Source organism: Dendropsophus ebraccatus, chromosome 15 (genome assembly GCF_027789765.1).
Source record: "Dendropsophus ebraccatus isolate aDenEbr1 chromosome 15, aDenEbr1.pat, whole genome shotgun sequence".
In the NCBI taxonomy this organism is placed as follows: domain Eukaryota; kingdom Metazoa; phylum Chordata; class Amphibia; order Anura; family Hylidae; genus Dendropsophus; species Dendropsophus ebraccatus.
In genome coordinates this window covers 38153499-38180360 of record NC_091468.1, presented here as the reverse complement: position 1 = coordinate 38180360, position 26862 = coordinate 38153499, and the positions used below count along the sequence as shown (strand labels likewise).

Here is a 26862-nt window from a genome sequence, read left to right as displayed (position 1 = left end):
AAGATAACTTGAATGTTTTTCTAATCTTGTAAGATTCATTCAGCATAAAAATAGCACTTACCAAGATATGGTCAGGTATGGCGTACTTTGCAATCTTTGTGGCTACTATTGTCTTAAGATCCTCTTTTATTGCCTGTTCAGTGGCCGCAATATCTTCCTTTAATACAACGAAAGCAAATGCAGCTGAAAGAGGCAAAGACAATAGATATTTAAAGGCTCAGGTATGGCCAACATTTGCATGATATTATACATATACTGTATATATATATATATATATATATATATATATATATATATATATATATACAGTAGAATAATATATTCGGTTTGTGTGTGTTTGTGATTTTAATATATCAGATCACCAGTAGTCTCTTTATTAGATAATAGATGTATAGTCAGTAGTCTGCAGCTACATGTGACTTCTTTGACCCACATGGGCCATATGTATTTCTGAACAGACTATGGTGACTGAGTGATTTTATGAGCACTTACTTACTCTTTATTTAAAAGCCAGTAAAAATTAGTTAGTTAATAGAGAGCAGATCAGTGTGTGTTTTGGGCTTTTGGCCCTTAGTCTTTTGCAGAGCTGTTTCTAGGGCCGGGCGAGCCGGGCCACCACACCCCCCGCATCTTCAGGGCTGGCCGGGGATCTGGATTCTAAGTTCCAGATCCCCTGACCAGAGCAACCTTTAGCTGTGCGTAGGCCTTTAAGACGCACGCACAGCTAAAGGAAACAGCGACAGCAAGCCAGGGCAGAGGGGCTTCCTGAGCAGGCAGCTTCTGCATGTAAGGCTGGCTGCCTGAACGGGAAGACAGAAGAAGACGGACTCACCCAGCCAGGGGAGGAGCTGTGAAGAGCAGGGTAAGTAGCTGATGGGGGATAGTGAGGAGAGGTTGGGGGGAATCCCGCACAGAGGGAGCCCCGGACATTTCCTGATAATCCCGCCCCTGTGATAAGCCCCGCCCCCCACAATGATAGGCCCCGATGCTAAAGTTTACAGGTCACCCAGCTTTCCCAGCATCCTGTATGTCAGTGTAATGCAGGTCACCCAGCTCTCCCAGCATCCTGTATGTCAGTTTAATGGAGGTCACCCAGCTCTCCCAGCATCCTGTATGTCAGTGTAATGGAGGTCACCCAGCTCTCCCAGCATCCTGTATTTCAGTGTAATGGAGGTCACCCAGCTCTCCCAGCGTCCTGTATGTCAGTGTAATGGAGGTCACCCAGCTCTCCCAGCATCCTGTATGTCAGTGTAATGGAGGTCTCCCAGTTTTCCCAGCATCCTGTATGTCAGTGTAATTTAGGTCACACAGCTCTCCCAGCATCCTGTATGTCAGTGTAATGGAGGTCTCCCAGCTTTCCCAGCATCCTGTATGTCAGTGTAAAATTGGAGGTCACACAGCTTTCCCAGCATCCTGTATGTCAGTGTAATGGAGGTCACACAGCTCTCCTAGCATACTGTATGTAAGTGTAATGAAGGTCTCCCAGCTTTTCCAGCATCCTGTATGTCAGTGTATAATGGAGGTCACACAGCTTTCACAGCATCCTGTATGTCAGTGTATTGGAGGTTACACAGCTTTCCCAGCATCCTGTATGTCAGTGTTATGGAGGTCACACAGCTTCCAACTGATGTTACAGCACCAAGCAGAATTACTACAGTTTGGGACCTTATAGGTGGGAAAAAGGGAAGAAAGGGAAGGAAGGAAGTTTCTGAAAGTGCGGAGCCTGATATGTTTGTCTGGCAGGTCCTAAAGAGATGAATTGTAGCTGCAAGAAACCATCATGGGGGCTGGGGCTGGATGGAGAGGAAAAGGAAAAATGACATCTCAGGTCAAAGTAGACGTCACCTGTGAGTTACTGAATGATGTTTTTGTATTCAGGAAAACATTATTTGTCAGGGTGCAACACTGCTCTATGCTGTAATACACACAATGCTTCTTATTAGTAACCCCAATATTGATAAAAGCCGGCCTTCCCTCCCCTCCCCTGGGCTGAACTGAGTGAGGGGTGGGGGTGGGGGGCGCTTTTATCAAGATTCGCCCTGTTGCCAAAATGCCCTAGAAACTGCCCTGATCTTTTGGTCTAGTGGTTGTATCCACCTAGTTGTGTTTCTCCTGGCACATCTTTTTTTTGTTTGTATCAAGACTGGAAAGAATGCACCACTTCCTGCAGGACATATATTAGCTGATAGGTATTGGATGGCTGGGCTTTGTTAATAGTAGTAAAATAGTAGTTTTTAATGTTTAAAACATTTTTTTCTTCGGGGTACCCCTTTAAAGCATTGGTATCATACAGCTGTGTGGTTCACTCCCTGGCTTAATGCTGGGTCCAATTTGTAGCATGAGAAGGTCTTCATAGACGTACAATGAAGTCTGTCTCCTGCAATGAGACAGATAAAGCAGTGAGCCAGGCTAAACTCAGTGATCCATGGGGGTCTCAACACCAAGACTGGAACTTCTTGCGGGATGATGCGCCACCAGGAACCAGGAAGCACCAATGATTTTGACAGCTGCAGGTGAGTATATTTTTACATCACCACATCCAAATATTTAATTTTTTTAAATTTCCCAAGCAGCTCCTGGATTGCAGCCCTTGCAGGGCAGTTAGTATTTCTAAAGTCGATTAGGTGACATGGCTTGTCCATGGCTTCCTCCATAGAAGAATTATTTGTAGGGAGAATATCTTGTTATACAGCCTCTGTGCCGCTATGCATGAGCTCTTACATGCCACTCAGCACTGTTTACTTCACCTGTCATTCAATAGTTAAAATTGGAAAGTTGCTTCATAAAAAGTCCCCATGAGCCCCGGCCTAGGTGTCCTGTGTGATCCCAGTTTACTGCCACAATCAGTCATGGTTGACTTTCTAATCACACAATTAAAAGGTGATTGTGAGGCGCTGACTGCCAAGTTCAGCGGAGGCTCGGCAACTGTGATTACTATGTGGCCGGTCTCCAAGACACGGATTAAGGCAGGATGAGGAAACGTAATCAAACTGGAGCTGGAAGATGATCAATCTAATAACCGTTTTATTGATAATGCGCGCCCATTCTTATTAAAATGAATAACCTGTAAAAGACTTTGGTCAGCGCCAGCGCTTATCCTCTGATCTCACTTTACTATATCACTTATTTACTCAGAAAACGGTTAACTTCATTGTTCAGGAGAACTGGATATGGTTATTGAGTATAAAGACTATAGGTCATAGACAAATGGGAAGGCTGCCAATCCTCCACACGAAGGCATTTATTGTATCACTCTCGAAAAGGTTTCCATTTGTATGTAAGAATGGCAATATTAACCCTTGCCTTGACACCTGCTTAAACTCCTTGCTTCACCTCCCAGCACGAACTATAGATAAGAGAGGAGCAAACTTTTCAAAAGTTTAGTTCGGCAGGTTCGCCAAACTTTGAGGCAAAGTTCGAATTCACTTTAAACAAACCACACTAAAACAGCTAGATAAATACTGGTGTTTAGCTGTTTTAGTGCTGTTCTCTACTTACCTGTTTGTGCTCCCCTGGTTTCCTCCTTCTCCTATCTCCAATGTCCCCCACAGCCGCCTTCAGCCTGCTCGGCCAATCACTGACTGAGATAGGACAGTGCTGTGGCCAGTGATTGACTGAGCGAGCTGTCACTTTTGTCTCAAGAGTGACGGTCCACTTAGCCAACCACTGGCCACAGTGCTGTCCCATCTCAGTTAGTCAGTGATTGGCTGAGCAGACTGTCACTCTTATCTCGGGAGTGACAGCCTGACAAGCCAATCACTGACTGACTGGGTCAGGACAATGCATCAGCCTGCAATTGGCTAAGGGGGCTGTCTCTCTTGTCTATAGAGTGACAGCCCACTTGGCCAAGCAATGGCTGCAGCACTGTCCTATCTCAGCCAGTGATTGGTTGAGCGGGCTGGAGGCAGCTAGAGACACAGGAGACCTGTAGGAGGACACCGGGGAAGTGCGAAGAGGTGGTATTTTATTGTGCGGCTGCCATCTTTAAACACTTAGGGCTCTTAAGATTTGTGGGAATCTGTAAATCTCGGAATCTGTGTATCTCGGTTCATAAGATTCTGTTCTCTCGTCTATAGATCTTTAGTACTGTTCCCGATTCGTATTCTGGTGCTGACTGTTTGTACACGGCTGACACTGATTTTGGGATGCCAGGATCCCTAGTTCTTGCCTACACCATAAACCCCTCCAGGGTCTTGACATAAATTGTTATACCATGTTCATGCTAATAAGAGGAAGGGGCAGACAGCATCAGCACACTTATGGCGGACACACTCCAGGCTTGTAAAGGCATCTATACTCAGATACAATGTGGCATACTGCTCATAGCTGAGTAAATTATCCTACACGAGAAACTACCTTCTCACTTTGAAAAACTTTGTTTTTTGGCATGCACACTCAGGCCGGGTTCTCACTACGTATAACACTGGCCATTCTGTGACCTGCATCTGTGTGCGCCTGCATCCCAATTCACCGCTGCACACAATGGAGCGTGCGGCCGGAGCTGCACGCTCCATTGTGTGAACTAACAGGTTTTCTTTTTCGTGCGGCTGGATAAAATGACGGCCAGAGTGTATACGCTCCGGCCGAGATTCCATTCATTGAAATGCAACCTATGTTTTGTATAAATCAAGGCTGTTGTTTCAAATTGCAACAATGGCCGTGATTTATACAAAACATACAAAGTGTGAACATAGCTACATGGGGCGTGGGGCTAAACCGCAATATGAGACACATTCCATGGGCATTGAGATGCTGTATCTGAAATATAAAACAATTTTTCTAATCCTTGATGACCCTTTCATGGTCTGTAAAGTTATAAATAAGAGAGCCCTACACTTTAGAGAAAAGTCGGCCTACTTTGTTCAACTGGTTCAACTGTCTATCTAAAGCTTATGGCGCCCTGCGCATGTAGGGCGCCGGGCATGTAGGGTTTCAACTACCCAACCCTATTGTTATCAGAAAGATAAGTTACCACTAGAGCTGTCTGACTTTCCCCTCCTCTCTTCATTGATAACACATGAACGTTCATCTGGGCCAAGTTTGAGGAGACTGGGAGAGATACTTTCCATGAAGAAAAGCCTCCAGATAAGTAGATGTGATAATTATTTATGACTGCCATTCTTCGGAAGTGGCTTAGCTTATATAACATAGGTACAGTACTTTTATGAGGGTTACTTATTAGCTTAGATAGCCTTCAATGTGGAGTTTCCATGTGTTAGTACCCTGAATGACTTCTTGTATCATGTATCTTGAGTCATGAGAAACTCAATGAACTGTCCTTGAGCTGATTTCAGAGGACGGCGTCGAGCATGTCGCTCTGTACATGTTTTGACTGACGGGATATGACAGATTGATAAGCGGAGTGTTAATCTGACTAGAACATTGAGAAGCTTATGTTTGTCTTCAAGCTTGTCTTTAAAGCTAAGCAATACTTTCTTATAATATAAAAGAATATGAAATTGCCATTGTAGCCAATTGTTTGTTCTACTATATGCAAAAAGAGAATGTTTATTACTATATTGATAATATGAAATTGTCATTTCTTTTTCTTTTTTTTTTTCATTTAAAAAAAAGTAGGAATGTTTTATATGGAGGCCACTAAGATCTTGTGACTTCTTAAAGGGGTTTTCTGAGACTTTTTCTTTATTGGCCTATTCTCAGGATTGGCTTTCAATATGTATTTGGTGGTTTTTTTTTTTTCTAGAGCCGCAGCAGCCACAGAGAAGAACGCAGAGGGCTCCTTAGATTGCGTATAGGCTGTGCTGGGTTACTTAAGATCAACTCTCATTCACTTCAGTGAGAGCTGAGCTGAAGTAACCCAGTACAGCCACTGCAAACGTCACAGCTCTGGCAAACAGCTGATCTTCTCAGCAAAGGGGTTGGTCATCCACTAGATATTAAAGGAGAACTCCGGGCAAAATCTATTTTTTTATGTTATTACATAAGCAAAGTTAGGCAAATTTCTAATATACACTAATTATGGAATTATGGGACAAGCACATATAGTGCTATTTCCCTCAGTTTAGTAGATCAGGCAGCTTCAATTACTCTAAAAAAAAAACATGACGTCACAACCCGGTCTATATACCTGAAGGGTCCAGCAGGGGGCCTGTATACTGTAGGTAGAAATTACATGTAAGGCTGGGTTCACACTACGTTTTTCCTATACGTTCAACGTTTCCATTTTAAATAGTTACTTTTAACAGACAGAAAAACGTAGTCAACACTATTTTTGTGTACATTACAAAAAAGGCATCAATTTTGATCCTTTTTTTTTTATAATGGAAGTCAGTAGAAAAGTGGATGGCACTTTTTTTCATAAAATGTATTTGTTAAACAGATAGGAAAAAAACATGTACTTGCCATGATGGCCAGTTTGCTATGGGGCCCAGCCATTTCTAGTTACGCCCCTGAGTAGACCGTTATGACAGCTACATTTCAATATACTCTCATATATTCACATCCTATTATGCCTTTTTGCACATTAAAACATGCATTCAGCCTTCCCATTCTTTCAAGTGCAATTGACAATCTGCAAAAAATGGAGGCTAAAGTGTTACTCCAATATTGTCTATAGATTGCTTTATCCAATAAAACAAAATGATATTTCATTAGCAAGTGCAAGAGGCACCGCGTTCTGCCTGGGGTTGCTAATCCATTAGATCAGACACAGGGTACATTGTCGGATTTGCCTACTTGTCTTTAGAAGAGGATTCACAGCAGAAATCTAAGGCTGAAACTTAAATTTCTTCAGTGGATGTTTTGGCAAATCTGCATGAGGATTAGCCCCATTCAATGGGACTAATCTGTGTGTAGCTAATCCACATCTCTCCAGTGCTAGATACACAGAAATAGCCTCTCAATATTTCTGTGGTTAGTGTTTATTCTGCAATGTGGACAAATGTTAGCAGGTGAGACGACGAGGATTCAAAAAATACAAAACAGGTTACAGGTTAGTAGCAAATAACAATGACTTACAACCATAGCTTACTGTAAAGGGTTGTCTTATAAATTAACATATAAAAAGTAGAACAATCATGATATTGCACCTTCTCCTTTGATGTCATGGGGAAAACCAATGACAGCCGTTTCTGGAACATCCGGATGTTCATCCTATTAAGTGAACCAGATTAAAAAGATTTATTATCATATCATATAAAACTTTGTTTTGTACTAAAATTGTAGTGAAGAAGTGTTAGGTTATCAGAACTATTACTATCTAACCAGTTCCTGACCATTCTCAATCCCCTGCTCTGCTCAATAGTTGTCACACAGCACTGTACAGAGCAGGGTCTCACCCCTCCTGCGTACTGCATATATATATATATATATATATATATATATATATATATATATACACTACTGTTCAAAAGTTTGGGGTCACCCAAACAATTTTGTGTTTTCCATGAAAAGTCACACTTCTTCACCACCATACGTAGTGCAATGAATAGAAAATAGAGTCAAGACATTGACAAGGTTAGAAATAATGATTTGTATTTGAAATAACATTGTTTTTACATCAAACTTTGCTTTCGTCAAAGAATCCTCCTTTTGCAGCAATTACAGCATTGCACACCTTTGGCATTCTAGCTATTAATCTGTTGAGGTAAATTGCACCCCAAGCTTCTAGAAGCAGCTCCCACAAGTTGGATTGGTTGGATGGGCACTTCTGGCGTACTATACGGTCAAGCTGCTCCCACAACAGCTCAATGGGGTTCAGATCTGGTGACTGCGCTGGCCACTCCATTACCTATGATAGAATACCAGCTGCTGCTTCTGCTGTAAATAGTTCTTGCACAATTTGGAGGTGTGTTTAGGGTCATTGTCCTGTTGTAGGATGAAATTGGCTCCAATCAAGCGCTGTCCACTGGGTATGGCATGACGTTGCAAAATTGAGTGTTAGCCTTCCTTATTCAGAATCTCTTTTACCCTGTCCAAATCTCCCACCTTTACCAGCACCAACCCCAGACCATCACATTACCTCCACCATGCTTAACAGATGGCGTCAGGCATTCTTCCAGCATCTTTTCATTTGTTCTGCGTCTCACAAACGTTCTTCTTTGTGATCCAAACACCTCAAACTTGGATTCATCCGTCCACAACACTTTTTTCTAGTCTTCCTCTGTCCAATGTCTGTGTTCTCTTGCCCATCTTAATCTCTTGCCAGTCTCAGATATGGCTTTTTCTTTGCCACTCTGCCCTGAAGCCCAAAATCCGGCAGCCGCCTCTTCACTGTAGATGTTGACACTGGTGTTTTGCGGGTACTATTTAATGAAGATGCCAGTTGGGGACCTGTGAGGCGTCTGTTTCTCAGACTAGAGACTCTAATGTGCTTATCTTCTTGCTTAGTTGTGCAACACGGCCTCCCACTTCTTTTTCTACTCTGGTTAGAGCCTGTTTGTGCTGTCCCCTGAAGGGAGTAGTACACACCGTTGTAGGAAATCTTCAATTTCTTAGCAATTTCTCGCATGGAATAGCCTTCATTTCTAAGAACAAGAATAGACTGTCGAGTTTCAGATGAAAGTTCTCTTTTCTGGCCATTTTGAGCGTTTAATTGACCCCACAAATGTGATGCTCCAGAAACACAATCTGCTCAAAGGAAGGTCAGTTTTGTAGATTTTGTAACGAGCTAAAGTGTTTTCAGATGTGTGAACACGAGGGTTTTATAATCATCAATTAGCCTTTTGAGCCAATGAGCAAACACATTGTACCATTAGAACACTGGAGTGATAGTTGCTGGAAATGAGCCTCTATACACCTATGTAGATATTGCACCAAAAACCAGACATTTGCAGCTAGAATAGTCATTTACCACATTAGCAATGTATATAGTGTATTTGTTTAACGTTAGGACTAGTTTAAAGTTATCTTCATTGAAAAGTACAGTGCTTTTCCTTCAAAAATAAGGACATTTCAATGTGACCCCAAACTTTTGAACGGTAGTGTATATGTATATATATATATATATATATATATAGTACTCAGGGGCGAGGCTGCCCGTCAAGTTTGCTGTATGCAGCAGCAATCACCGCTTGCTGTACAGTGGCTGATGCACACAGCAATGGTGTCAGGCAGCCTTCCCCTCGGCTACTGTACATAAGAATATACAGTACACAGAGGGAATGGGACACTTCTCTGTATAGCGCTGTGCCCTGCACAAATTTACAGATTTTGGGAGTAGTATTGGGGCCTGTGTCACACCTTACCGCTACCAGTCAATAGAAGTGCATATGTAAAAAACAAAAACTAAACATTTATTTTCATAAAGGAATATTACAAAGTAATTAAACCAATGTATTAGCAAAAAAAATTTAAACATTTTCTACAGGGTACTCCTTTAAAGTGACTGTACCACCAGGCCCAGGCTGAAACACTGAAGGCGGGCCAACCCACCCTTAGTGGGAAGAAACTCCAGCCCTTCCATAACCTGACTCCATTACAATCAATAAAATCCTATCATAGAGGGGCTAGGGTTTCCTCCCACTAAGGGTGGATCGGCCCGCCTCCAGTCCTTCAGCCTGGGCCTCATGGTACAGTCACTTTAAAGGAGTTAGGGCCCTATTCCACCGGACGATTATCGTTCGCATAATCGTTAACGATTAACGATCTCAAACGACCGATATTGCGAAAGATCTGAAAACATTCACTCATTTCCATGTAACGATAATCGTTACTTATGATCGTATTTGCGATCGTTTTATCTTCTCTACTTCTTTGCTATTGCGTTCGTATCTACTGCGAATGACCGAACGATGTCTTATTCAATGCGAATGATTTGCGAACGTTTTGCGAACGTGCAATGATAAAAAGAGGTCCAGGTCTTATAAAGCGATCAACGATTTCTCGTTCGGTCGTTAATCGTTAATTGCATTTCAACCGAACGATTAACGTTTAGATTCGAACGATTTAACGATAATCTGAACGATAATCGTCCGGTGGAATAGGGCCCTTACTCTGTGTTAGAAAAGCATAGCCACTTTCTTCCAGAGACAACCTGACTCTTGTCTCCAGTTTAGGTGCAGTTTGCAATTAAGCTCCATTCACCTCAATGGAACTGAATAGCAAAACCCCGTCCAAGCTAGAGACAAGAGTTGTCCTGTTTCTGAAAGAAAGTGGCCATGTTTTTCTTAGGATATGTTCACACAACGTATGTTTTGTATATATCACTGCTGTTGTTGCAAATTGCAACAACGGCCTGATTTATACAAAACATACGTTGTATTGGAATGAATGGAATCCGGGCCGGAGTGTATACACATAGTATATGCTCCAGCAGGGATTCCATCTGGCCACACGAAAAACTGACATGTCAGTTTTCTGCGGCCACTATTCACTGAATAGCGGCCGTACAAGGCATGTCAGTTAACACAATTGTGTTAACACTCCATTGAGAGCAGTGGTGAATTGGGATGCGAGCTCACACGGGAATCACTTTGAATCATGTTGAATTATTTCCCCACTTTGTCCCCAGACATCTGCCATCATGGGGAGGGTGCCCTACGCATATTAGATGGTCAGCCAATCCTACGGACATTGATCAGCTTGGCTGACCTTAGTGTGTATGGCCTACATTACAAGTTACAGTCATAAAATGTTCTTTTCATAAGATGCTCATTTTTATAATCTGCAAATATCAGTAATCTGCAAGTACCAATTATGTCAGACAATAAGCATGTGATATGTGTGAAACGCGTCCTTGCTACCTTGCATTGGTGAGTGCCCTTGAAATTCTTCTTTTTCATATGGAATTGTGTCAGACAAGTCTGTTGCTATAGAAGACAGACGGTGGTGGTGATGTTTTACTATGTTACATTTCCACCATGATGTCTATTTTAACCCGTATGCCCTAATAACTTCCTACATAACTTCTTTGTATCTTCTTTGCATATCTCCATATATAAAACTTTCCCGCTATCGCTGACCACTGACCTGCTACCACTGACCAAACCACTTGAGTCTCCTATTTTTGGTCTTTTTTTTCTATTTTATCTACAAAAACTATTCACTTATTAATTATAACTTTTATTTATTATAGAATATACATACCAATGCATCTTCAATCTCTGCAGTGCCAAGTCGATGCCCACTGATGTTTATGACGTCATCCATACGACCTGTTATCTGGTAGTGCCCTTCATTTGACCTATGGGCTCCATCACCAGTAAAATAATAGCCTGGAACAGATAGGTAAAATATTATATAATGTGCATGAAGATAATGAATGATACAAGAAAAATATTTATCCTATAAATCCCAGTATGTATGAGGCACTGTAGGTACAGAACTTATATGGGGTAATAATTAACCATCAACATTTCTTATCACTATGGGCCAGTTCAGACAGAGTAAAACTGACGGAATTCTCACGCGCCTCCCCTCTCCTCTTTGACTTTAGAGCGGAGAGGCGCACGTCTCCGCACGAGAATTCCGCCAGTTTTACTCTGTCTGAACTGGCCCCAATATGGATTGTGTCACAACTTTATCGAGCAAAAGCACTATAAACTATTGAGTGGTTATGTACCTAGTTGTTCTCTTTGCTTTTTTGAAGATAATTATGTTGCAAGAAATCAGAATATACTAATCATCATGTTAAAAGCTATAATGATGGGGCACATGGCTGGGTCCTATCTACTGCGCATGCCGGTAAACTGAAAGAATATCTGACAAGTCTTGAAATGTTATAAAACACAAACATTTTTTCCAGGGTGGAGGCTGTATTTCATGAATGACTGTCTGCAGCTTTATCAGTCATTTCTGCCTTACATTCTTATCAATGATGACTGTGCAATTCTCATAAATAACAGAAAAGTGAAATGTAAAGTAGGATACAAGCTCAATGTATTGATCTTCGATAGTAGAGTACGGCTATTACCTGGATATGCCTTGAAATAAGCATCAATAAATCTCTGATGGTCTCCATATATAGTTCTGGCCATACCGGGCCAAGGTTCAGCAATACAGAGTGCACCTGAGACATCACCACCCTCGATAACCTTGCCCTGGTAACAGAAATACATGTTATAACAAGAGTCCCTTATTATGAGTGGCATTAATTTATGACTAGAGATGAGCGAACTGGGTTTGGGTTCGAGTTGATCAATGACTATATCCATGTTTTCCACATAGCCTTAGGGCTTTATCCAACTTCAGCAGCCACCGCTAATCAAATGCCGAAAGTTCGGGTTTGGATGGACTCCAGCATGCTCGAGGTTCGCTCATCTCTATTAATGACCGATCGAGCTCCATGGTTGTATAACTCAAATTCTTTAGCTGTGATGCTAAAGTAGCAAAATGGTTTAATCATATGTAGTATATTGTAGAAATCTACATTTGGACAAGCATCTTTTTTCATCTAGAGACCAACATAGCTGCTGAGAAAACCATCAATTATGATGGAGCCTAGTCCCCAGCGTCCCACACCTTCTTCTAATGCCCAGGATGGCCATGGTTGAGAATGGCTCCTTGACATCTGCTTATGATGTCTGCAGTATTAAGGGAAAGGACCAGGAAATAGAGGGGCAAATAAAAGAACATGTCAGGTATATATGTTATAAAGGGAATTTAGGAATTTGGGGTGATTTTTTTTTCTAATTTTTCATTTTATTATGTGTATTTTGAAATAATCCAGAAATTTTTCTGAAGTTTTCATTCTGTCCACTAAGCCTAAGACAAGGTTCACACACAGTAAAATAAAAGCTAAATATGACTGTAATATTATAAGTGTAATCCAAACCATGCAGACACGATATATGGGTCTCTGCTAACCACCAGATAGAATAGCCCTATAGTCACTAGAATTAATTAAAGCCTGACAAGAGTATTGACTAAATAAGGCTTAAAACATAACTTTTAATAGCTCGCTAAAATCATATCACTAATTATATCCAAAAAGTCATAAGAAAAATTATTCTGACAAACAACTGTGACAACTTACTCCCACGTAAAAACAGAGTATGGTGGATAAAGGGACCTAAAATCAGATGAAACCAAGATGGGGGCGGGAAAAGTGCATTCTGCACTAAGAGGAGATACTCTATCCCTGCCTTTTGGGGTAGTCACCTCCTTAGCAGGGTGGTCCCAACCACGATGGCGGTCCCTACTCTCAAATAAGTGCGCGGGAGAAAACAATAAACACCATGTGTCCCTACAAATATCCCCCCCCCCCCAAAAAAAATGAAATAAACCGTGTACACACCGTGAATTATGTACAATATTGATCAACAGATCCAGTTAAAATGTAAACATTCCTACGCGTTTCCCCCGTCTGTTTGCTACGGGTTCATCAGGGAATCAACAAACAATGATCATTTCTTGCTTAAGGGATGTAAACAGATATTCAATAATGCACCACTACGGGATGAAAAACACAATGGCACCTGCTACACAATAACATGTAGTGTGATTGTCTCTCATATGTAGTTATGATAGTAGAAACACACAGTCAATACCACAATCACATAAGTGGAGACCACAGCAGTATATTTCCTCAAACAGTATAGTTCAAACCACAATGTTTTCTGGATAGGGAAAACAATAAAATGTATATTAGAACCTAAACAAGGGTATATACTAGAACACGGGCCAAAGCATAACAGATATAGAATAACGATATACTCATCTAGATAGAGGCCATTACAGGGTCCAAGGATGAACGTGCCCTGTATACATGTGGAGATGAATCACCACATGGGGTGCCAGATGGACACCCAAACACTGTTCCCGATGTAGGGTATGTTGAGGAAATAAAATCATGTGTGAAAAGATTTAAAGGGAATCAATCAGCCTAATTGGGCTGATATGGTTCCCTGAAGAACTGTATAAAGCTCCTGAGCAGCCAGCGGCACGCACCGGCCATGGTTGAGGCAGGAGCTTTATACCAGAAAAAAAAGAAGTTTTATTACCGGGGGAGCACAGCAGGCAGAGGTGGGGAGGTAGTCATCTGGGCGGCTCCACGCCTGTGTCTAGTCACTGCTCTCAGCCTGTCAGCGCGCTCGGTGGGATGATTGACAGGGAGAGAGGCCAGTAACAGGCCTCTCTTCCTGTCAATCATACCCTCTGGGCCAATTGGGCTGATTGGTTTCCTTTAAAAAAAAAAAAGCCATATTTTGCAAAGCAGGTGGTAAATAATGAGCATGTTTATTATTTGAATGGTTGTTATCATTTACGGCCATTATTCTATATGGTATGTGGACTGACATCCAGTTTCCCATTGACATCAGTGGAGTGTTTTATTATAATAAAAATGCAGCCATTTTTTTTACTTTTACTTTTGGTATTATTTTCCAGTGTGTGAACATAACCTTAATCTAAGCGGAGACTTCCTGTTCTTTCTGTGATGATAAGAAGGAGGCTGCTGGAAAGGGATCTGTACAGCATTACAGAAAAAGATAGCTCCAGTAGATAGAAAATACAACAAAAGAAGCTCACAGCTCGGCCTCCCTCAATCTGTGAGATGACTTCTGGAAAAGTCACAGAGAATGCCAAGCAACCCTTCCCATTCATGTCAATGGGGCAGCTTCTTTTTTTTTTATTGCAGATGTTAATATGACTCACTGTAAAGCATATCTCTTAATGATGTTAAAAACTGTTTAGGCAAGCATTACAGCATTACAGAAAAAGATAGCTCCAGTAGATAGAAAATACAACAAAAGAAGCTCACAGCTCGGCCTCCCTCAATCTGTGAGATGACTTCTGGAAAAGTCACAGAGAATGCCAAGCAACCCTTCCCATTCATGTCAATGGGGCAGCTTCTTTTTTTTTTATTGCAGATGTTAATATGACTCACTGTAAAGCATATCTCTTAATGATGTTAAAAACTGTTTAGGCAAGATGGCTGCCCCAATAATACTACAAAATATACAATGAACAAAAAATCTAATAAAAACAATAAAAAATAATATGTTCCAGTATCTAGTGCTAATCCATAAAAAAAAGTCTATGTGGCACATTCCCCTTAAGGCCCACCACTTACATTTTCATTTAAGAGTGTGGGTCTTATCCCAAAGAAAGGTCTCATAGCCATTGCTGGGATGATCTCAGCATCATGCTCTGAAGGACGAGGGGCAATGCAGATTCCTCCAGTTTCTGTAAAACAGGTTGAACCCATTAGTATTGTAATCTGGAGATGTGGTACATATTGTACAATAAATTATATGTAGAGGACAGTGAGATCCAAAGAGCAACATTGTAGCACAATACACCAACTCTGAGGTCGGTAATTTTCCTGTAACCTTGATTTTTGAGATTTGCTCATAGTTACTTCTAATACTTTGGTTAATTTCCATATGTATTTATGTTACCATACAACTCAAGTATATAATACATGTACTTGAAAGTGGTGCTTGAAAGTTTGTGAACCCTTCAAAATTTCTATATTTAAATATATAGAAATTTTTATATTATTTTTTATATATTTATATAATTTTACTCCTAACCACAGTGGTCTCACAAGTTACAATATTATTTTTTTCTAGGATGACCTTTGTATGTTAAATATATTGTATCTTGAGACCAAATATCTATGGGAAAAACTGGTAAGTGGTTCTGGAGCCCCCAAAATATCAACCCAAAATAAGAAAAAAATAGATTTAAAAAAATCTAAGTCGATAACATGGATAAGTCCTTATATACAACAGTCAGAAAGAACTACTGGAAACTCTAAATGACTTTCTTTGAAGAGGAATGGAGTGTTTTTAGGGTCATGTACAGATCACACAGGGTCCCAGAGAAATCAAATAAAGCAGCGTCACCTGGTGCCCGAAGGAGCAACTCATCCTGGCACAGGTTAAGAGCAGTACAGGACATGTAGTATCACACTGTACTGTAGAGAGGAGATACTAGACACACAGCAGTACAGGACATGTAGTATGACACTATACTGTAGAGAGGAGATACTAGACACACACAGCAGTACAGGACATGTAGTATCACACTATACTGTAAGGAGGAGATACTAGACACACAGCAGTACAGGACATGTAGTATCACATTGTACTGTAGGGAGGAGATACTAGACACACACACGCAGTACAGGAGTACAGGACATGTAGTATCACACTGTACTGTAAAGAGGAGATACTAGACACACACAGCAGTACAGGACATGTAGTATCACACTATACTGTAGGGAGGAGATACTAGACACACACAGGAGTACAGGACATGTAGTATCACACTTTACTGTAGAGAGGAGATACAGGACACACACAGCAGTACAGGGGTACAGGACATGTAGTATCACACTATACTATAGGGAGGAGATACTAGACACACACAGGAGTACAGGACATGTAGTATCACACTTTACTGTAGAGAGGAGATACTAGACACACACAGCAGTACAGGACATGTAGTATCACACTTTACTGTAGAGAGGAGATACTAGACACACACAGCAGTACAGGGGTACAGGACATGTAGTATCACACTATACTATAGGGAGGAGATACTAGACACACACAGGAGTACAGGACATGTAGTATCACACTTTACTGTAGAGAGGAGATACTAGACACACAGCAGTACAGGATATGTACTGGGGGGGGGGATGAAAATCTCTAGTGTGGAAAAAAATCCCTAGACCATACGCAAACATCGGCATACTAAGGTGATGCTAAGCCCTTCTTAAAGATGCTCTATTATAGTCTCTATATGCTCTATATATCCATTTCAAGGGTTGTAAGATCCCATAAGACAGCCATGTGCCTGAGGCTATTGATATAGAATCATCAATGAGAACAAATATGATGTGTGTGTTGAAAATCTTACAGATTGCTAAACATCTTCTGCGGTTCAAGGCTTTGAGTGATACATTCAGGGCTTTGTCTTAGTCACAAATGAAACCACAAATCTCTGAGCCCTTTCATTAAGACAAAAGTAAAAAAAAAAGCCCTGTTACATAGTAAGCAGCCATTTTTAACAATTAACTAAGCCTCGGCAAAGTGAACTCATTTATCCAGAGGAAGAATTATCCTCCGCCTTATCAGTAAAGAAGTAAAGTGAATATATAAAGAGCTTAAGGGCACCAAATTACTTTTATTACTCAGTATTAGGCTATGCTGCCCATTATCTGCGTCCTGAGATTACGCTGTCGGACCACCACAAATCTTAATCATTCTGGATCGAGCTGAATTAGATACATTCAGAGATTTCCGTCTAACTTAATTGGACCCTTAAGAATTTACATTTGGCCAAATAGCCAATATAACTAGAAAGAATATCAAAATGCTATAGAGGTTATAGGTAGGGATGTGATGTTTACAAACAGAATTCATCTGGGATTCACAAGGACCACTTAACAAATTAAAAAGATATTACACAAATCTCTGCAAATTAATTTGACTAAGTACATGCAAATGAGACCCCACTAATTACCGTAACTTAATCGCTTCAAATCTCCTTAAATGAAGCTCAACTGTAATTGGTACAGTAGGTCCCTTGGAAGGCAGCGATGCTTAATACCCACAATGCTTATCCCTCTGCAATGACAATTAACCCCTTCTGGATAAATAGGGTGACATTGCATTATGGGAGGTAAAAGATATCATTAACAAAAAGTAGAGTAATTTCACTGGCAGCATTAGACAATTGCCATAGGTTGCTTTATTACTTGTTTGTTTTGTTTACTGTTTTTAATAAATTAATTCAGATTTAAAACATTTTTGTTATTCTATTGTTTACAATATTATTATATAACAAGTGTAAACAGAAATATTTATTCAGGTTGTGATAACTGTCAGCTATGTAACAATGATCTGGAACTGCTATGGGGTCTTTTAGGTAATATGACCCAACTCCTGTGCAGGAAATGGCATGTATCTGTAGAAAGGAGGGAGCTGGAAGTGAAGTTGTTACAGGGTGCGCACAAGTTACTGGCCATTTATAGCACATTAGTCCTTCTTCAAATACCAGGGCATAGTTGAAATTGCAACCCCTTACATTTTTTTTCATATATCTGAATGCGGCTGGCTTATGGATCCCTGCAATCTCCATTCAGTTGTATGTAACAATTGCATACTTTTTTTTAAACAATCTGCCATTTTTTTTTTAATAAAGACTATGGAGACCCCTTTAAAAAAGCATTTTTTATGCTTGCTTTGTACGTATCATATATGTTTAAAATGACCGTAGGTATTTATTCATGATTTTTCTTACTTTTAAATATACAGCCTTTATAGTTTGTTATATGTGCTCTCCCCTACATATTGCCTTATATATTCTCTCTCTTTCTCTCAGTCTCTTCTGCAGGCGTTGTAGATGTCAGGCAGAGACGTGCACTTTCCATCAGGCAGTCTGGTTCTTTCCTAGGGTCTCCCCATTTTGGTCCATTGTCCTATTTTTTATGAATTAACATTTTGTTTTCCCTTAAATCATCTCTCAATAGGTCTGCTTATTGGGAGTGATAGGTACGTTGGTGTTCAATTATTCTGAGCATCTATGATTAAGGAACAGCCATGTCAAGCTGCCTGGGAATGAAGAGGTTGGGTGATAGCTCTTAGCTGGGCATCACTTTCTATAGAGACCCATAATAACTTGTTACATCCCCAGAGTAAAAAAAATATTAAGAGGCCAGCAAGAGTAAAATGTATAGAAAATACATGTTTCATTTTTATTTGCATTTAAGTATCACAATGTACAATAATCTGCATAGAACTAACTGCACCTCGTGAACCCTGTTCTCAATGCTGAGCCATAATGATATCAAGCTATTATGCACATGGGAAAGTCCATACATTACACCGTATATAACGTGCATACAGTTCAAAGTCATATAACATATCTGGTTATCAGCTATGGTCTCTCCAGTTAGAGCAGACATTGTATTCATGGTTGCTTCTTCATGCATATAGAGAATGTAGAAAACTGTAATATTCCTGACTTATTACAGTGATTCTGTTATTTTAATGGGAGGCAGTGGCGGAACATCTATTAACTATTATTATAACACCACCTCCACTAGAAAACTAAATAGAAGACTAGCTTACCAAGAGACAAGTGGGTCTGCATGTTAGGTCTGGACTGTATCCACCTTAACCACACTGTGAAGCTAAGCCTTAAAGGAATATAAAGTGTTACATTATAATCTCAGCTTTATGGAATCAGTACTCTCTAATGGAAAATTCCAGCCAATATTTGCACAGGCGTGTGAACTTTACAGACAAGTGATAAAGCAACAATTATTATACATGAGGCTTGTGTATGTTAAATATTATCTACATTGTAGTGTTATAGCTTTAGACCAAGGGCAGACACTGAGCGCTAAGTGCCCTGAAGTTGAGGAAAGTATAGGTTCCCCTTAATGTCCAGTGTGCAGAGGTTATCCTAGAATCCTTCCTTTATTTCTTTGTAGTTTAACAGCATTAAGCGATATGCTTTACAACAAGTCCCATGGACATAAACACATAGGGGGAGATTTATCAAAGGGTGTAAAATTTAGATTGCTGCAAACTGCCCACAGGAACCAATCACTGCTCCTCTTTCATTTCACCACAGCTAAAAAGCTGAGCTGTGATTGGTTGCTGTGGGCGGTTTGCACCAGTCTGAATTTTACACTCTTTGATAAATCTGGGCCAAGGTGTATAAGCATGCTCTGTGAACTCTGTGACCTACTGGTGTCACTTTTCACTGTAAGGCTATGTTCACATAGCTGTTCCGTGACCCGGCTGGTCTCTGAAAAGATCATCCTGTTCTGATGTAGGCAGATCCGTGCGTGCCCGCATCAGAACTTTCCACTGCACGCTATGGAGCAAGCGGCGGGATCCGCTCGCTCCATAGTGTGCACTGACATGGGTTTCTGCGGCCGCTATTCAATGAATAGTGGCCGCAGAAAACTGACATGTCAGTTGTTTGCGGCACCGCGAGGGATCCCAGCCGGAGAGTATACTATGTGTATACGCTCCGGCCGGGATCCCATAGACGGCTATGTAATATATATTTCTGTAACAATCACGGCCGTTGTAGAACGGCTGTGATTTCACGAAAATATATAGTGTGTGAACATAGCCTAATGCTGTAGAGATCACTTTCTACTCACCCCTTCCTTATCACTGCATACAGAGCAAGTATCAGCTTAGTTTTACACCTAGTGGTCAGACTGAAAACTGAAGATTTCTGGATTATTTTACGTGGGTCAAAGGGGTAGTGACTCTCCTTGAGGAGAGCCGTCATAAAGACGTGTGGAGACTTACAGACCATTGCTGCTCCACTGACAATTCAGGGAAGAAAGGATATATTTTGCATTTCCTTTCTTCCCTGGATTATTTAGCAAAATAGATAGTAAATTGGAAGAAACACCCACAGATTACAGCTGTAGGCCATGCTTGCGCACCGCATTTGGGTCTCTTTGACAGTTTCAGCCTTCGAACCCCCAGCAATCTCTTTAAGGGAACCTATCAGCCCCCGTGCCAGGGGGAAAGCCCGGCCGACCCCCAGCTATAGACCTTTATACTTACCCCGGGGAACGAAGTCCTGCTCCTGGAGATATCGCCTTCGAAAGCCTGGTGCGCGCGCATCAGAGATGAGTCTGATGCCCATAGAGAATTAATGGAGCCGTCATTCTCTATGAGCGTCGGACTCATCTGTGATGCGCGCGCACCGGGCTTATGACTGCGATATTTTGGCAGCGGGATCGGCCCCAGGAGCGGGACTTCGTTCTCCGGGGTAAGTATAAAGGTCTCTAGCTGGGGGTCGGCCGGACTCTGCCCCGGCAGGGGGGGTGACAGGTTCCCTTTAAGGCCCTATTACATGAAGCAATTAATGGCCGTATTCAGCCGATACTGACCGTTACAGCCGGTAATCATTTTGTGTAATAGAAGACAAAGATCAGCTGACATGCACAATGCTGTTGGATCATTGTCTTTAAACATGAAACAACAACGATGAGGATAGCAGCAATATGCTGGCGTTGCTCTGTGTAATAGGAGTGGCAGCAGACCACCGCTATCCTCTATGGGCTGCCCGATCACACAGGCAGCCCATTCGCAGCTCCCCCCCCCCCACCGTCTCTCTACCAACACATGTAATAGCGCCGGCAGCGAGCAGGGAACGAGAACCAGGCAAGCGATGACCTGACAGGTCGGCGATTGCTTGATCCCTCTCGTTGCCCCGTGTAATATGGGCTTTATTTATGCCCTGTCCTTTGTATACTCTGGATAGGGCATAACTGCCCCAGATGGGAGAACCCATTTAACCCTTTAATGACGGGGCCAATTTTCGTGTTTGCGTTTTCGGTTTTCCCTCCTTGTGTTTAAAAGGCCATAGCACTTGCATTTTTCCACCTAGAAACCCACATGACCCCTTATTTTTTGCGTCACTAATTGTACTTTGCAATGACAGGCTGAATTTTTGCATAAAGTACACTGCAAAACCAGAAAAAAATTCAAAGTGTGGTGAAATTGAAAAAAAAAAAAACAGCATTTCTTTTATTTGGGGGGGATGGTGTATTTACGCCTTTCGCCCTGCGGTAAAACTGACTTGTTGTGCATGTTGCTCAAGTCGTTACTATTAAAACGATATGTAACATGTATAACTTTTATTGTATCTGATGCCCTGTAAAAAATTCAAACCATTGTTAACAAATATATGTCCCTTAAAATCGCTCCCTTCCCATGCTTATACCGCTTTTATCCTTTGGTCTATGGGGCTGTGTCAGGTGTCATTTTTTGCGCCATGATGTGTTCTTTCTATCGGTACCTTGATTGTGCATATATGACTTTTTGATCGCTTTTAATTACATTTTTTCAGGATTTGATGCGACCAAAAATGCGCAATTTTGCACTTTGGGATATTTTTGCGCTGACGGCGTTCACCGTGCGAGATCAGGAATGTGATTAATTAATAGTTCGGGCAATTACGCACGCGGCGATAGCAAACATGTTTATTTATTTATTTACTTTTATTTAAAACCTGGGAAAAGGGGGGTGATTCAAACTTTTATTAGGGGAGGGGGCTTTTTACTAATAACAATAATTTTTTTTTTTTACACATATACTAGAAGCCCCCCTAGGGGACTTCTAGTATATACACTTTGATCTCTCATTGAGATCTTTGCTGTATAGTTATACAGCAAAGATCAATGAGATCGGCACTCGTTTGCTTTCAGCTGCTGCAGCCGAAAACAAACGAGTGCCGAGCCGAGGACGGCGCCATCTTGGACGCGTCCCCGGCCGGCAGCAGACACGGAGATCGCTCCTCCTGGACAACGTCCCGGAGGAGCGATCTCACCCACTAGACACCAGGAAAGTGCTGCATCCGGTAATCGGATGCAGCTGTCATGTTTGACAGCTGCATCTGATTACTGTATTAGCGGGCACGGCGATCGGACCATGCCCGTTAATACCCGTGGTCCCGGGCTACAAGCGGCACTCGGGACCGCCGCGGCCCCGCTCTGAACACCTCTTACGGGCGCATGACGTATGGGTACGTCATGCGTCCTTAAGAGGTTAAAGGGGTGCTCCAGCGTAGGGGCACTTTTTGGGGGGAACCATCCACTTACCTCCCCGGTTCCAGCGGCGGGTCCCGCATCACGGCGCTCCGGTCCCCGGCCGCTTCCGGGTGTCTGACGCCACCCGAGACGCTATGTCTCAGGGCCGCTCAGCCACTCAGTAAAGGAGGCGGGATCCGAGCGGACTTCAAACGGATCCCGCCTCCTTCACTAAGTGGCTGAGCGGACCTGAGACGTCACGTCTCGGGCCCGCGTCAGACACCCGGAAGTGGCCGGGTACCGGGCACCGGAGCGCAGTGATGCGGGACCCGCCGCTAAAACCGGGGAGGTAAGTGGACATCTTTTCTTTCAGCCACCTCCTCCCCGGTCCCCCCAAAAAAGTGCCCCCACGCTGGAGCACCCCTTTAAGGGGTAAATAAAATATTTTATCTTATCATAAAATATGATCATGGGGAGGTGAAGGTTCGAAGGTGGTTTCTCTATGGCCTTGGGCCTGTTAATAGGAAAATGGCATGCGTGCTGTGAGTAAGCTATCTACAATAGTCTGCTTCCCAGAATATGTCTTCTGTAGTATGTAACTGTAAGATATATAATTGGTAGAATGGTTAGAGGTAAAGATTGGATTAAAGGGAGCGTACGATGATCAGTAATACAGCAGTAAATAGGTATTTTATGTGTGTATTCACAGTCTTCATTGTACTTATCACAGTGATTTACCTGTTTGCCACCATGTATCCACAAGGTCGCACCTTCCTTCTCCGACCACATGATAAAACCATTCCCAAGCTTCATGGTTTATTGGTTCGCCCACTAAAAGGACAGAAGGAGATTAGTAAAGTCACTGCTACTTGTTACACACTCTGGGTTAAGAGCAGTGACCTAGCGGAGCAGAACAAGGAGAAACAAGTTCAGAGAGGGCAACTTTTTCCAAAGCATGTGACAACATCACACGGCTCTACTAGGTCCACAGTTATGTTTCTTTAGTGTTTTAAGAATGACAAAAGGAATGTCTGTCCCTTGTTAAGTGTGATATATAACACTACAAACTGTTAGACTCCATTAACCTGCATGGAACTTTCTGATATTTTACTGTCTCGTGAATGGGACAGTATGTAACCAACAGATTTATTCTGTTTCTTTTTCTCTAAAAAAAAAAATTTATACAGTGTGATTTAAGACCTACAGAATATAATATTAACCCCTTCAGGACCGAGGCCATTGGTGCCAGGATGTCTGGGTCAAATTAATACAATGTTCCTCCTCGCCTTCAAAGACACATAGTGCTTTTATTTTTCCACCTACAGGGCTGGTTGCGGTGTCATTTTTTTGCGCCATGACCTCAAGTTTTTTATTAATATTGGTGAAAATTTTTTTTTTTCTGTTATATATTGTTTTTTTTTGTTTACACCGTTCACCTGAGAAGCAAGCAGGAGCGCAGCCAGGTAATGCATTAGCTGGCCAGGCACGGCTTAAATGGAATGGGGCTTTACATACAGTACTCGCATACGGAAATCGTAGCATGAAATCTGCTGCAATCCAGTACATGTGAAGGTACCCTTAGGTTATGTTCACACAACTTAAAATTTCATTAAACATTGGCAGTTTTGCAACCACGCCCGTTATTTTATGAAATTGGTGATCACATTCATCTCATTGGAATCACGGACGGAGTGTATACACTCTGTGTACACTCTGGCCGGGATTCCTTGCAGCCGCCGAAAAAAAATGACGAAATAAGACTGACAGAGCAAACAATGTAAAGTGTGGCTCCGGCCGGACTTTACATTGTCAGCTATGGTGAATTGGGATGCAGGAACACTGGCATGTTCCCGCATCCCAATTCTAGAGAAAGGAGGTTCATGCGGTCTGTACTGCAGAGCTGGTCGGGATGAACTTCACTGACAACAGCCATTCTGTGACACTGCCGTGTCACAGAATGGCTGGTGTCATACTGTGTGTGAAGCAAAAAAAATCAGCTACGCCTGCCAAGTGCAGGCATAGATTTGTAGACCTCAGAGAGCTAAAATCAGAGCACGAAGAAGCATGTGACCAAGCCCCGCCCCCAGTGTCCACCACTGAGCCTGTATATGCCCATGGAGGACACTGAGTGCAGGGCATGGTCACATGCTTCTCCATGTTGGCCATCTTATGGAAAGAATCACCACAGAGCAGGACAGCACAGCCTGGAGGAGGGGAGTCTGATTTTAGCTCTGTGAGGTACACAGGGAACTGCTGTTAGTAAGTTCAGTCAGTACACTGACTAATACTGTGCACTGAACTATTTTATTATAAAATAGCCAACCCCTTTAATAAACATCTCAAGCTTCAATGTCTTCCTGTTGTAAATATCTGAGGACTGTTGTAGGAACATTGTAGTAAGGACCACTGAGTAATAAAGGTGAATGTTCATCCAATGTAAGCAACAATAGTAACAGAATATTTTGGTCATAATTAAACTTTTTTTCCTTTTCATATTAATTTCATTCTACAAAAAGACATCAAATAAAAAGTTTACAGCAGATGGTCCTGGAATAAAGAATCTAACAACATATACAAATGTAGGTTTTAGATTGATCTTCTTCACCTACCTGAGCCCAACATTTTTAAAGATGACCTGTCATATTTCTTTACCCATTCATCTCCATATTTGAGCAGCAGGCGTATTGCAGTTGGCGCACCATAAAACTGATTGATCCGTAACCTTTCAACCGTCTCCCAATAGCGACCTAAGCATCAACAAACTTCTTTATAGAAAATGTCATTAAAATTCTCCACGTTGTATCGTACATCATAACATTTCAGCTCTCTCATAAATAGTATTCTTGTATCTCAGAGCACAATAGTAATAAAAGTCATGTGCACTTTTGGCGGAATGTCACCTATATGTTTACAAAACATAGTAAACTGTGTAACCAATAACCACCTGGAATCCCAAGAACTTTCTTTAAAATGTAATCATTCACCTACTGTACACTACTAAAATGGCAACCATCCAATCTCATGAATTTTGCAAAGTTAATATGCTAAGAAAAAAAAAAAGGCTCCTTGAGCATTATTTTTGTGGATCGATCTGACCTCAACCCCATTAAACACCTTTGGAACCATCTGAAATACTAAAGCCGCTATTACACGGGGCAATTACTCCTCGTTCCCCGCTTGCTGCCGGCCCTGTTACATGCTCTGACAGCGAGCAGGTAGGAGTAAGGGGGCCATGGGGGGCGATTGTTAAATCATCTGGGCAGCCCATAGAAGATAGCGGCGGTCTGCTGTTGCCGCTCCTGTTGCATGGAGAGACGGCAGTAGATCGTTGGCAGGCTGATCGTTTGTGTTTCAGCCTGTTGACAGCCGAATGCGGCAGATCGCTTCATGTAATAGGGCCTTAAGAACCAGATTATTTTTATCCAACCTTCTCCAACCTTTCTTAAGATTGGTGTTTGTCCTACCTTCTTTTTTTGTCCAACCTTCTCTTCCAATAACCATTCGGGGAGCAGAAAATGTATCACCTGTTCAGCCCCCCCTCCCCCAATGCTCCACTTCCACCCTTGGCACATCTTGGTAGTATACCTTCTGAGACTAGAGGGACATGTAACAAATTGCGATTATTGCATGTGGGCATGGTTTCATCCATTACCTGCCCCCTCCTGCCCTGGAAGGCATACTGTACTTCTGAGATGTGCCGAGGACAGACGTAGAGCTGGGGAAAGAACTTTGGTGTACAAGCTCCTGCCATTCATTCATTTACTGTAGATTTAAATTATGTGTAGTACAGTTTTCTTAGGGCTAATACACACGTCTGCAGAAACCTGCCTATGTTGTGTCACTAGCACAAACTTTCAACCTGTATCGGAGCTCCCGACTTCATAATGTCCACTCTGCAGGACACCGTCCATGCACGGACAGGATTTTGGGGACATGTGCGCTAGCCCTTAAAACAACCTGTAATTCCTATCAACAGTGGAAAGTATAGTTAGTATATCACAACATTATAATTAGCTGCATCTAATGACAAATCCAGAGCTATTGCATCAGACTAACTAAACTCTGCTTCATCTGACAGCTGTTCATGTTTTTTTTACCTTGGAGCCCTGCCACATACACATTTTAGATATTCTATCTCCCCTGATTCGGTAACATTAACACTCACATCAGTCAGGCATCTTTCACAGGACAAAGTAATAGTTATATTACAATCCAACATGCTTGATGTTTCTTGTGTAGAAAAGGTTTTCCACAGCTCCTTTAGATAGTGCAAAATTCTTTATTGGTACATATAAGGTGAAATTAAAAACTGGTTAAAATCGCGCCGACGCGTTGCGGAGGCAGCCCTCCTTAATCATGGCAATGTAACCGCTATACACATAAGCCTTATATAATGTGTGGGATGTACCATGTACCACTAACTCCTCCCCCACGAACTCCCC

General features: G+C 41.8%; 1 protein-coding gene across 1 annotated transcript in view; it reads right to left on the bottom strand.

Annotated features, from left to right (window-relative positions):
* Positions 1 to 26862, bottom strand: part of ACSS1 (acyl-CoA synthetase short chain family member 1) — a 70665-nt gene that overhangs the window by 2571 nt on the left and 41232 nt on the right. The window contains exons 7-13 of the mRNA XM_069955384.1: positions 25030 to 25167; positions 23159 to 23251; positions 14972 to 15084; positions 11873 to 11999; positions 11047 to 11174; positions 7050 to 7113; positions 62 to 183 (exon numbers count right to left, since the gene is read on the bottom strand). Of these exons, the coding sequence (XP_069811485.1) occupies positions 62 to 183; positions 7050 to 7113; positions 11047 to 11174; positions 11873 to 11999; positions 14972 to 15084; positions 23159 to 23251; positions 25030 to 25167 (785 nt within the window). The remainder of the gene's footprint in view (positions 1 to 61; positions 184 to 7049; positions 7114 to 11046; positions 11175 to 11872; positions 12000 to 14971; positions 15085 to 23158; positions 23252 to 25029; positions 25168 to 26862) is intronic.